The sequence below is a fragment of the Propithecus coquereli genome, unplaced genomic scaffold (assembly GCF_000956105.1).
Source record: "Propithecus coquereli isolate 6110/MARCELLA unplaced genomic scaffold, Pcoq_1.0 Scaffold18, whole genome shotgun sequence".
Taxonomy (NCBI): domain Eukaryota; kingdom Metazoa; phylum Chordata; class Mammalia; order Primates; family Indriidae; genus Propithecus; species Propithecus coquereli.
The window spans coordinates 9,777,642-9,791,609 of NW_012142745.1; the positions used below are offsets into that span (position 1 = coordinate 9,777,642).

A 13,968-nucleotide genomic window follows, 5' to 3' on the forward strand; every position below is an offset into this window, starting at 1 on the left:
AACCTCCCCTCTTCCTGTTTATTTATTTATTTTTTGCTTCCCTGGCTAGCAAGATTCAAGTTAATGAAAACTGTTACACTGTTGTGCAGATATTTGCTCAGGCTAAGGGCCAAGAAATATTGCTTGTCTTATGCCTTAATTTAGTAGGAAAGGAGTAAAGATTTTGACACCCAGAGGAGTTAGTTTTCTACTTGGGCTGCTCTACCTGAAGTTTCATTTGTTATATTGGTGAGTATTACCCTAGATAAAGCAAAAACATTTTAACTGGTTTGGTAAGAGCTTAACGCCAGGGAGTAGCAGCAGAGGAAATATAAACACAGGTCTAAATATTATTTCTGGTCATCATGGCTTTGCCTAACATAGAATTTAGAGCCATTTTCTATATTTTTTCAGAAAACTAAACTTCTCACTAAGGAAAAAAATATTATTAGATTGATGTCTTGATTGGCAAATTGTGATGGGCTATGGGTAGATCTTCAGGCCCTTAGCCTGAGCAAGTATCTGCACAGCAGTGTAACAGTTTTCATTAACTTGAATCTTGCTAGCCAGGGAAGCAAAAAAATAAATAAATAAATAAATAAATGTCATTTTGGATTTGAAGCCAGAGGATCCAGATCTTTCTGAGCCTTGATTTGCCCATCTGTGACATCAGGATAATAATGATTTCTACTTTACTTTGAAGAATGAAATGAAATAGGTAAAAAGCACTTTGTCTAAGACAAATTTTAGTTTTTGTTATTGGAGTAGAGCATGAAATAGTGGATAGTCTTCTGGGCTTTTTAAGATTTTGAAGGGTTGAAGGATAAAAGAAGAATTTAAAAACTGATAGCAAAACTAACACCTGAGGAAGAACAATTTGATAGAAAATAGATGCCCATCATTTTAATTTGGAGCTATTTTATATCACTATAATGTACATTATATGTATTTTTCTTATAAATTGATTAAACAAGTTTACCTATTTACCTACATTTCTTCAAATGGTGTTATAGTGATTTATACAATAGAAATGAACATTAATGGATTGAATAATAATGATAGTATTTTAGTTTCTATTTCACTTTTAATAACATTACATTTTTCTGTGAATTTTATTCTTTGGGTCCAGGAAATTCCCTTTCCATCCTTGGGGCTGCCATCTTGTATTTACTAATTTGGCTAATTTGGTATCTCCTAAGGAATAAGTAACATCCAGAAAGATGGTATTGTGGGATTCTGGGATCACATGGTATGAATACTAATTTTGGTATTGTTACTAAAAGAAAAGATTATTCTATTTTTAATTATTCAGTAGGTTTGTAGAAAACCAAGCTAAATAATGAAAGCCTAGTGTATCTAGTAACACAAATTTGAAAAGATAATAGACTTTAGGAGTTGATATAAGGGAAGCTCTGTCAAACTCTAAGGAGCAATATTAGGAGAAATACAAATGAAGACTACTCTTGAATACAAAGACAATATTGATTCTTACGCCACAAGAGCTTATATGTAGCATCTGTTTGTTTTGGGTTCACACTGATTTGTGCAGAGCTAACTATAGATAACTTATCATTAAACGAATGGCTTATCAAGAACTTATATTTCTTACCTGTGAAACTTCAAAATCTGCCTGGAGATTGCCAGATGCTAACCCACTTAGGAGGACAATTTCATTTTCTTTTGGCTGTTGGACATTCATGGAGCTGATAAGTTTTGGAAGATCTGGTGAAACGTTGACCAACTTCTGTAGGGAAGGAATCTTTATTAGTTTAGATGATTTCTTTTCACTTCCAAAATACCACTCATAAACTACTTTACTTGCAAAAGTAATTTAGTCATAACTGTTTATACTACAGATTACATAATCTACTAAGATTATTACTGCAAGACATTTTTTAAAATTAAAGCATAAGCATTTAGATTGGAATAGAAAATTTAAGCTTTAAAAACTGCTTAGTTGTAATTTTCCAAAGTAAATATTTAGTATTAATAATTACTATCACACATATGTATAAACAGTACTTTGGAAAAATTTTCCCTCTTAAGACTTTGAATAAGATAATTGTCTACTAATAATCTTCTGTTATAATAAAATCAAAATAATAAAAAATTATGACTAACATTGATTCACTCTGATTGTATACTAAGTACTATGCTAAAAACCATATGTATGTTAAATCTTACTGCATTGAATCCTCACAACAACCCTATATGGATTAGGTACCATTATTACTTTCATTTTACACATAAGCAGCCTAAAGTCCAGAGAAGATTAGTAACTTGCACAAGTTTATGTAGCTAAATCAGTGCCAAAGTGTTTGCTCTTAGCCATAGCAGAAGACTGTTTCAAATCACTCATATAAACAAACACATCATTTTTAGATACCAACTTGCTGTAGTCCTCCCTGCTCTCTGTACTACAATTCTATCAGATTAAATTGTGTGTACAATTTCTTTTGAAAATCTCTCAGTACTACACAGATGATGCTATTTGGAGCTTGCCGAGAATTTGTAACGGGTAATCTGTGTGGGCAGCTGGTTTGAGAAGTTTCAGGTGCAGTGTTGTCGATACAGGAGCAACTGAGTAATTGCAGGTCTACTGTTCTGATAGTCAAGTTGCAATTGGGGTGCTGGTAGACAATAAAGAGTATTACACCAAGAGATGAGCTCAAACCATCATCAGCATTGGGCATGGGATCATATCGTATCACGCCACTTAATTCTTCCCATTGTATCAGCAGGCTCGACTCCAAAGGACTGAGTACACCTTCAAGTCCTTGCATGTTTTTGAGGATTTACATCAGGGTCCTCACAACCTTGGATGCAAAAAGTTCAAGCCCCAGATGAGTGTAAGACAAGAAAACCAAGGTTAAAGACAAAACATTTGATGAAAGCAGCAGGAAGATGCAAACCTGAGAGACAAAGGGAAAGGCTGGCTGGTATCAAGCTAACTTTGGAGAAATCTTGGAAAAGTCACCTCAGACAGGATGTTTTAGAGTATAGAGGAAGGGAAGAGCAGAGAAAGCCACTTTGAAGCACTGGTGGGCAAGAGAAAGTGAGGCTGCTTTGACAGTTCTGCCTACACAGGAAAGAAAGCAAGCTTCACAAATGTAAGAAGAATGAACAGGAAGGTAGCAGGGAAAGGGCCAGAGAAATGAATTGGCTATGATGAAACCATCTAAACAGTCTCCTACAAAATGAGCATCATTTACAGATGAAATCACATTGCATAGCCCTTGTGATGAGCTCCTGGACAGCTCGAATTCCAAGCGTTACCTGCTGCAGGTGCTCTGTGCTACATTCATCCTTGTTCACATCCAGGTTCACAAAGCAGACCTGGGAAAGAGGGCAAAAACAGTTAATTAAGGGAAAAACCCAACAGACCTTTTAGAAGAAAGAAAGCAGGAATCAGTTTGGGGCAAATGAATTGAGAGTCCTGTGTATTTTAGGTAATTTGGCAAAGAAACAGTCGTTTTGCCTTTGGGTTTCTGTGTAGATCTCTGACACCCTACTCAGCCTCCCACTAGTCCCAGGAACTGTCCTCTTCCTTCCATGGCCTAACACTAACAAAAGTCTTGGTGTATAGAGCCAATGTAACAACAAAATCTTTAGGTGTATGAGGCATTACTAAATCTCACGGAATAGGAAAAAACCTTGTAATGCTCTAAGTCTCTGTTTATAATTGCAATGAGCATTCTCTCCATTTTTCTCTTTCTTCTTCTCACTTCCTGCTTCCTTTCTCTACCCACTTTTAATAAAGTGCATAACAAGTGGATTTCATTGTTTAGTCATTTTAATTTATTTAACCTTGTTATATAACTGGCCTCTTTGTTAGCCATCTTAGATAAATGTCTGAATCAGTTGGTTTAAAACAATAGCTACGTTATTAAGTAATAATCTTGAACAACGATGAAAGAAGTGCATACAGTCATGAGCCACGTAACGATGTTTTGGTCAACAATGAACCACATATACAACTATGGTTCCATAACATTATAATACTGAATTTTTACTATACCATTTTTTATGTCTAAATATATTTAGAGATACAAATACTTAACATTGCGTTGCAATTAACTTCTGTATTCAGTACAGTAACATGCTGTACAGGTTTGTAGCCTAGGAGCAATAGGCTATACAATATAGCCCAGGTGTGTAGTAGGTGTAAGTGTAAGTGTGTAGGTTTGTGTAAGTACACTCTGTGATGTTCGCATAAAGACAAAATCGCCTAAGGACAGAATTCTCAGACACATATCCCTGTCGTTAAGTGACCCCTGACTGAAATTTAATTCCCAAACACATCACACAGATAGAAAACTACTGTGGCCATTCAAATGAGGCAATGGAGAAGAAAACTTAAGAAAAAGTTTCAAAAAGGTAAGTTATGTTCTTGAAAGATAAAAAGGCTTCTGTTGGGTAGGGAGTGGATCAGAGAGCATGAGTTATACTTGAAGGCGAGAAAATGCAACATGCTGTCAAGAAACAGGGAGTGAGAAAATCTGACTGTGAACCAGGCCTGGGGAAAGGGAAATAAGGTCTTGTTAGGTTTGTGTTAAAGAAGTAATGTGAAGGAGGTTTTATCTAATATTTTGCTAAAAATCATCCAAAGGCTTTTATTACTAACTAGTTGATTTGATTCTACAAAACTAGAATGTTAATTATCTAGAATTTAGTTGGAAGTTTGGACTTATTAGATGCCTGCAAATAGATGGTGTTTTCTGATTTCAGTTACTGTTTGGGGTCATGGTTTCTCAGAGTCCATTCTTTTTCCTTTTGAGGTTAAAAACATAATTGAAAGATTTTACAAAAGCTTTTAAAGGCTAAAATAGTTTATGCATCGCTGAAGTGTAAGATCACTACTATTTTCTTCCCAAATAATGGGAGATTTTTCTCAAGTCTCATGGGCTTGCAGGGTAATCTTTGCAGTGCATCTCCAGGATGTGGCATCTGCTTGTTAAGGGTAACTTGATGGGCATTAGGGAGCAGGAAGGGCATGAGAGGACCCGCACTCTCATTCTCAGGTTCTTTTCCTCTTGGTTAATAAGATGGGGACATAGGGAGGGCCTGCACATGAGTCCCTTTGCAGACAGTGCAAATGCAGCATGCATAGTAGATGGAGCTCAGAAACAGTTCATGATCTAGAGCAGTTTGAGAATATTCAAGTAATTGAAACTTTGCCCTTGGAAAACCAGGTCAATATCCATGGGTACTGAGGGACTTTTAATAACATGCAGTTAGGGCTGCAGTTACTGAATTGATGAGGTGATTTGCCATTCACCTTAAAGAAAGTCCCATTACCTTGCCCCTGGGCATCAGAAAGCTCTTATTATTCTGCATCACAGTGGGAGAGGGCAAAGCAGAGACCAGAGACCAAAGAAGGCATTTGTTAGAATGATTTGTCTGCCTTCCAATATTTTCTTTACTTCTCTGAGGATGAATTCTCTTTTCATGCATTCTGGGCTACAATATGAAACTCTACCTACATCTAGAGGACATCCTACACATTTTTTAGCTGGGCCAAGACAGGAACAAAGAGACACAAACCAACCACTTACTCATACTTGACACATGTGTCTTTCTATGTCTTGGTGGGAGAGGATGACCCAAGATTTTTGGAGGCCTGATGTGCATAGAGTTTGTAGAGACCCTCTTTAAGAAAAGGAATGACAAAATCAAAAATTCTAAATTAGGTGTGAAGATGAATATTTACTTATTTAGAAGGGAAACAGAAATCACAACAAAACTCAAATTTAAAAAGGCTGACAAATACCACCAACATGAAAACTTCCAGAAAAGGGATATTTCAACTAATCAACTGCCCAGGACACCTCCATAATACTTATTTTTTACATTTTTGGCTATATACTTTTTGATCATCTCTTTATATGAGAGCAGTTTTGAAATATCATTTTCTCTAGAGAAACTAGAAACATAAGCCAGTTTTCCTCTACTATTGTTGACTGAATTTTTTTCAACTTCCAAATTTTTATTGATAATATCTTATGTGTTTTTCATCTTATTGTCAAATTCTGTGGGAAACTATTATATGGTATCTTTCATATGTGAGTTGTTATAGGCATACTCACTTTTTGTAGTACTATTATAGCTTTGTACTCTACAGATAGAAGAATTTGGATTGATTCTCTTTTGTGTGATTCCCATGCATGGTGCTTTTATAATTTTCAGTGTTGTGTTGTCAATGAATGCCTGCCAGGAGAGAACTTCTGGTTAACTAGGCATCAGTTAGAACCCAATCTTGTATTTAAATTCTACACATCTGATGACTGGAAGAATTTTACATAGAGTAACTTCTAGCATGTGAATCTTATTTTCTCTCCATTACCTACATATAATATTTTTGGTATCAGAGAACTGTAGGACATGCTCATACGTTGGTATCCCTGACCTGACAACTTTGTGTGGCAATGTCTGGTTGAGTTGTCACTCTTGATGGTAGAAGTATTCCCGGAAGTCATTCCTACATGTGGATGGCTAGCAATCACTTAACTGTACATGAAAGTGACCTCAAGCCACACAGATATATCTCATGTAAACACAACCCCACTCAGTTTCCCTTGGGCCAGATCCCATAATAGCCTATGGTCACTCCAATGACTCTCAACATGAGGTGAGATAACATGTAGTAGGAGTCTAAATGGGATGAGACAGTTGTAGTTAAAATATCTTACTTTTGAAATGTTTACAAAAACACATAGCCATGCAAATACATTGCTAGGCCCTGTCGCAGGACCTTGGAATGGGGCCTATGTACCTAAGAACCCTGAAACCTAAGCCTTGATAGTTTTATAGCAAATCCTCTTCTGGTGAAATGGTCCATGTGGCCTGATTGCTCTTGGCAAATTTTCAGTCTCTATGACCTTGGGCTGTTTACTTGAGATTTAGACATCCACTAATGCTGAACTCCAAGTAGAGAACATAGTACAAGCCTCTGGTGGGTATAGGTTAGTAGGTTTTGATGAGGAGACTAAGTTTTCTACATCTTCAAAGTGTGTGGTCTTGGTGCTGTGTGCTGAGAAGACAAACAATACAAGGCACTGCTCTTGCCCTCAGGGAGTTTTGATCTGCCTAGAGACAGGATATATGTCTAAGAAAATAATAAAAAATTATGTGCTGTGTGTGCTGGATAAGGGAGTTTGGAGAACTGGGTCAATAATAAATGACATCCCAGAGAAGGCTGGATTTGAGATGAGCTTGGAGGACAAAGGGACACATTTAAAAGCAAAAAAGGGAAAATTGCACTCAAAACGAATGGGTGCTTTTTCCCTGATCAGCACCTGTTGATCAATGATCTGGTAAGAGGCTCTATATAAGTAGGAGGTGAGGAGAAGGAGACAGAGGCAGAGAAGGTGCTTCCTAGAGGAACTCCAGGAGTGAGATCGAAGCTGGTGGGCAGAATGCCTTTCCTCTTACACAGTGAACACCAGGTATCATTCAGGAGACTTTTTGTCTACTGACAAACAGAGCTGAATGAAAGAGGAAATTACAATTTTATGATACACTCTCTGTGCAATGAGAATTGAGAGCGGCCTACCAGTTAACATTAGATATTAATATTTCCCTCCTTGTCAGTGAGTCTACTCCATTATCACAGGAGGTCATGAAGGAAACTTACGGTAATGGGAACCCAACATAAAGTATTTTGGGGAGTGGAGCAAGGAGGGTTAGGGTGAGTGTTATGTGTGACTAAAATGAGAAAGCTGGGGAGATTCTGCATATGGTTCTGTGAGCTGGAGGGAGCCCTGTGGGCGGGAGGCTGGGCCTGTGCCCCACACACCAGCCCATGAAGGATAAAGCACAACCTCTGTGCTGACCTTCACCTCGGTCTGCAGTGATGCTATTGAGTTATCTGTAAAATGCCTGAGTGAACAAATCCAAATATGCCAAATGATCCAGGGAAGGATGTTTCTTAAAGTATGTGTGTGTATGTGATCACCTTTTTTCTTGAACGTGCAAGTAATCTATGTTCCTTCAGCTTTCACTAGATATTAGTTCACGCGGGCAGGCCCTGTTCCTCACTGTATCCTCCGGGCTTAGCATGGTGCCAGGCATTTGTTAGATGCTCAATAAATTCTTCTTGGTAAATAACATATAAATAAATGAAGTGGCAGCACTATCTCGGGTGATAGCGTACAAGAGAGGGACACTTACAATAACTATTTCCCTTCTTTATGTGATGAATTCCAATGCAGTCAATAAACACAATTTTCTTCCAATAAAGATATAAGGCACTATATGGAGAAGTTAGAGGAGAATTAACTGAATTAATAATCCAGCTATTGGCTCCTATTTAAAGCACTTAGATTGGCTGCTTCTTCTCACAAATAAAGATTTGCTAAAAAATAGAGAAAGACAAAATGTTGAGAGCCATAATTGGTAATAAAGACACATAAAAGGTGTTAACATTTGTCTTGGAATAGAAGCTCCTTTCTCTTCACATAAAATACATGTCGTTTGAGTCTGCACATGTCCTTGTTTAGACCATCTGCGGACATACTCAGCCAAAGCAGATGGAAACACAACATCATCCCAAGGGAACACAAACACTTCTTTTCTTACTTAACAAAGCTAACTTTGTGGTTGTACTCTAACTTTTATACTCCAATGCTGCTCTTCTATCATTATTATGGTTTTAAAATGAAACATTATGGGAATAAATATCAAGGAGAAAATTATGCTACTTTATGATTTTGACTTTTACATAATCTAATTAAATATTCTTCAAAACTGTTTATACATAGCAAAAACGTAAATGTTTCTAGGGCATATGCTGGTTTCTCTGTTTAGCATGGGTTATTTAGTCAAGCAATCTCAATTATTTCTTTTATTTATAACTCTTTTCATAAATGAAGCTCCATGTAGACATTTGTAAGCATAAAATTTTACTGATATTTTATTAGCTAGTGATATAAAATATATGTTTTGTGAAAAACTAAAGTGAAAAAGAGGTTGATGTTAAAATCTAGTAAAGCACGACAGAATAGAATAATTTTTAAGTGGATTGTAATTTGTAGTAACTTTTGTGAGGTAACTGTATTTGCTAAATAGCTTTATTTGGATAAGAATTAAGTCATACAAAAATAGTACTATTATATCAGATAAAAAAGTTTGACTTTTTGAACTGAAAACATATAAAAAACTGATGATGATTGGCAGCATCCAACACGTATCACATGTGGATAGCTTAATGTTTTCATGTGTTAATTTTAGTCAACATTTTAGGCTGTTCTGAGAGTCAAATGCAATCACAAAAAAATGTCATTGTATTATGCATCCACTACAGGCAAATCACTGTGCAAGAGGTTAGATGACAGCAGGGCTTTTAACCTAGAATGTGAAATCTTTAATTTCCTCTGCTGGGAATGTTTTTTTTTTTCCTCCTGAAGTCAGCTAAAATTTTAAGGAAATCATTCTTAAAGAGATCCCATTTAGAAAATATTAACCAAAAGCATGATGTCAAATTGCCTTTCAGTTCTAGGCACTTGTGTGTTGGATATGATCAAATATATGCTTATAGTTTTTCTTAGAAGAAAACCAATTCCTTCTTTCAGCAGCTACTAACAATGCAGCCATCTGGCTGTGTGGGATATGACAGGATCTCTTAATTTGGTGTTATCAAAATGCTGATCCACAAAGCTTCCAAAGGAAAAATTGTTTCCTTTCTTCCAAAAGACTTCTGTTAGATTCAAGACCCTGGACCAGAATTATCTTCTAAAGAATATGGCATTTTCACTGATTAGTCCTTTAAGCTGATGGTACTAAAATGGTAATTTTTTCATCAATGTTGTTCTGCTACCATGCTGTAGACATTCTGGAGCACACTTGACCACATGAGAAAATATTGCATTTGTATACAGTTTTTGCTTTGAAATGATTGCAGCAGTCACACAAAATGAAATAAAAACTTTTACTAATATTTGAGACTGTCAAATTTCTCTGCTTTTTTAAATTGTCAATATATTTTTAAAAAATCTTTGAAATGCAGTTTTTTGGGATAGTTATTCAAGCCATTTGTGATAAAAGGCACAGGAAAGGTATAGAAATTTCTAAAAGATGAGAGATCTTTTAACTAAACATACATTCAGCCAATTTTATTGCTAGCTTAAAAAATAAATTAAAAAACATAAATATGCCACTCAAGATTTGTTTTGCCACAAACATTTTAAGATGTTTGCTGTCTTAAAAGTCATTTCTTTTGGAACAAGAGGATATACTTATATGTAATGTCTGATGTACATTTGCCAGATAAGTAACACATTATATTTATTTTAGATTTCCATTATAAATATTTGTTACTAGCAAGTGTTTCCTTCTTGCAAGTAAGCCCTAAGTAATTATTAATATTTGGACCAGATGAAAGTCGGAAACTCAGTAGACCAATGTGTTTCTATACTTCACCTGCTTGGAAAAATGTTCTCTGGCTTATACAAAAATAAAGTGATAATAGAAAATTACCCTATTTTAAATACATAATACCATAGGATATTTTCCTGCATGGGTTTTTAGGAAAAACCTTTTTGTGATTTATGAGACTCTGGCAATTTCTCTAGGGTAGCTATTTCCTGCTGTCCATCAGTCAGCAATTATTTGTTGAATTCCACTAAATGCCGATACTAGGCTGATCATGTGAGGACCTGTTCTCTCAGTTTAAGGCAGACATGCTGGACACTAATTTTTCTCTGGGATCAACATAATTTTTACCTCCAAGGGCCTTCAGGAAGGTTAAATCAGGATTCTCCAAGTATTTGTTTATGAGAAGACAGTTCTGTGTTCCCTGATACCTTACAATCACTGAAGAGGGAATAATCTTGGCGGAGAGTCATTGTACGACAAATAGTTGCTGGCTGAATCTGGATGGTGATGGTGGAGCTGAGGGTGCTGGCCAGGGTGGGAAGTGTGCAGTGGCTGGCTCTGCTCCCAGCTCCCGTGCTGTCGTGGGGGAAGGATACGGTAGCCAAGTTCAATGGCTTGTCAATGGTCAGGTGACTAGTTGGGAGTCTTAAGGCTAAACAGCAACTATGAGGACTACTCTGATTTCCTGAAAGCGGGAGAAGAAAATGGAAGTGGAAATGAAAGTGCCCAGAGTAGGAGAAAGAAGAAGTGAAAGAGAAAAAAAGAAAAAACAAAACCCCAAGCAAATAAACAAAGAAAGGAAAACGACAATAGGGCATGACATTATGTACTGGCTTACTGCTGGAATGGACTGTATTCCAGGTCTGAAGACTAAGTTTAAACTTTGGTTCTGCTTCAGCGGGCTTTAGGACTATGAGCACTGATGTTCCTGTGTGGCACATCAAAATCACTTGGGCAGAATCCTTGCATTTGCATATTCCTGGGCTTTCCACCAGAGCTAGGCAACCAAAATCTCTTAGGTTGGGGCCTGAGGCTCTTTACTCATTTATTTATTAATTATTTCCATTGTTATGTATTTATTTTTTAAAGATAACTTTACTGAGATAATAACTTTACATACCATGTGACATACCCATTTGAAGTGTATAACTCAATGGCTTTTAATATATTCATTGTTCCCAAAGGAAGCTGTACCCATTACCAGCTACTCTCCATTTCTCCCCAAATACCTTCTCCCCAGCCCTAGGCAACTACTAATCTACTTTATATCTCTATAGATTTGCCTGTTCTGGACATTTCATATAAATAGAATCATACTATATTTATTTTTTTTGTGACTGAGATAGAGTATTTATAAAGAACAGCTATTTCCGAGAATGTAAAATAACTAAAATCTGTCTCCTGGACTGTAACTACTTTTTCTGCCACCCAAGTTCTATTAATATTTATTTGGTATAAATATTTATTTCAGTTTAATTATGTAAACATTATTTGTTGATGAAAATATTAAATTGCTTTTTTCTGAGCCTATATTACTTATGTATAAGTACAGAATGTTACCTTGTTTTTCAGGGTGATGGATCATTTAATTAATGACTTCCCTGTTGTTCCTGGAAGTGTTTATGACTTAATTCATCTAAATGCCCACCAGCATTATGCATGCTGCCTATTATCATGTGTCATAAAACCAGTGAATGATTGCAAGGGACGTGAAATAGATATCCAACTACATATATGGAAGTACAAAAAGTTATAATTTACAACAGAAATGTAGACATGTTAAAAACATCAGCTATTACTTAATCATCATTATTTAGTAAATTTCTACATAGGAATAGTGCTGTTTGAGGGGAACTTGTAGAGCTGGAGACAACAGATCCTTTGTTATTAAGAGATAAAAATACTGGATCAGAATGAGTAAATACCAACTTTGATATGCAGATCAACCACTTGAATCCAATGTATAATTTCAATTTCTCAACATAATGTATGAAAGGATATATGAGTTAGCTTTATTGTAAACATTTTAAAAGATTAGTTGACAATGTACTTTTCATTGCTGTTGAAAAGCTAATCAGTTAATTGACAAAAATCTTCCTCCGGTATGATGAGATAATCAATTTTTGACTATGGTATAAGAAAAAATGCTATAGACATCAAAAACTAATCAAAAATATTACATTTTAAAATTGTGTAGAATTTTGTGTTTTAATTCTTCCACTAAGCTTCCATTAAAGATTATTTCTTTTTCACCTTTAAAGTAATAAAATGTCATAACCTCCAGCGGTTACTTTCTTTCTCTTCTTAAAGTCCTATACATTTGCACAAAGAAAATGTAAAAAAAATAGAAAGTTTCATGTTTGTAGTCTGAATAGCTCAATTATTTTAGAGTGAATGAAAGGCAATACAAACACTGAAAATCATTGGGAATAAATGATAGTGAATCTAATTTTAACATGCAAAAGAGTTTATTTACTAGACATCTAACTTGTATATCTCATATTTTTGACAACCAAACTGCTAAATAACTCCAAATTTTACCTCATGTATACTTGAGTAAGTATTCTGTGCATCTTTAATAATTAAGTGATGCTGCAAGTCCATTGATATAAGTAAAATGTATGAAAAACAAAAACTCAAAACAATTACTAAATGCACATCTTGGGTGATTCTACACAGGAAAGTGGAGTAGGATTAGAAGATTTTGTCCTCGAATCTAGCTGCAAAGAGAGGAAAGATCCTTCTCTTTTTTTGAATAGAACTATCCAGATTGACTACTGATAAAAGGCATCAGAAAGTGGTGCATTGTTCCCCTGGGACTCTCAGAACCACTCTATTTGGCTGTTCTAGGTCTGTATATGAAGCCATTAGCCCAAGGCGTGTATCCGAATTATGGTTGTTATATTAATAGATTGGATTCACAGGACCTGTTAGAGACTCATTAATTTAAACTTTTCTAACAGACTGGCAAATGTTGAAAAGTAATCTCCTTTTTAAATAAATGACCATTGAATTCAAACTTTTGAGAAATGGAATTCTTAGATCTGTAGTTTCCACATAAATAGATAAAACAATTAGAGAAAAAAAAAACACAAGAAAATATGAGAGGGAACATCTATTATAGGGAAAAGGATAAAAAATAATTTTTCCTATTTGTTTTCTTAGAAAACGATTCTAATTAATGACTAAAATAGAAGCTGGAGGACATAATGCTAGGTGAAATAAGCCAGACACAGTAAGATAAATACTATGTGATCTCACTTATATGTTGAATCTAAAAACATCGAACTCCGAAGCAGACAGTCGAACTGGGATTGCCAGAGGTTGAGGGTGGAGAAAATTGGGAAATGGCGAAAGGGCACAAGCTTTCAGTTTTAAGATGAGTAAATTCTGGAAAGCTAATATGCAGTGTGGTGACTATAGTTAATAGTACTGTATTATTTACTTGAACTTTGGTAAGAGAACAGATTTTAAGTGTCCTCACCACCCCTCAAACAGACAAATGGTAATTATGAGTGGTGATGGATATGTTAATGAATTTGTAGTAATCAGTACACAGTGTATACATATATCAAGTCATCAGGTGTATACCTTGAACATATACAATTTGCATTTGTC

At 35.6% G+C, this 13,968-nt stretch overlaps 1 protein-coding gene across 1 annotated transcript in view; it reads right to left on the reverse strand.

The window, feature by feature from the left end:
- Positions 1-13,968, reverse strand: part of SPHKAP (SPHK1 interactor, AKAP domain containing) — a 64,693-nt gene that overhangs the window by 45,167 nt on the left and 5,558 nt on the right. Inside the window, exons 3-5 of the mRNA XM_012642475.1 lie at positions 10,779-11,035; positions 3,256-3,315; positions 1,589-1,723 (exon numbers count right to left, since the gene is read on the reverse strand). Coding sequence (XP_012497929.1) covers positions 1,589-1,723; positions 3,256-3,315; positions 10,779-11,035 — 452 coding nt within the window. The remainder of the gene's footprint in view (positions 1-1,588; positions 1,724-3,255; positions 3,316-10,778; positions 11,036-13,968) is intronic.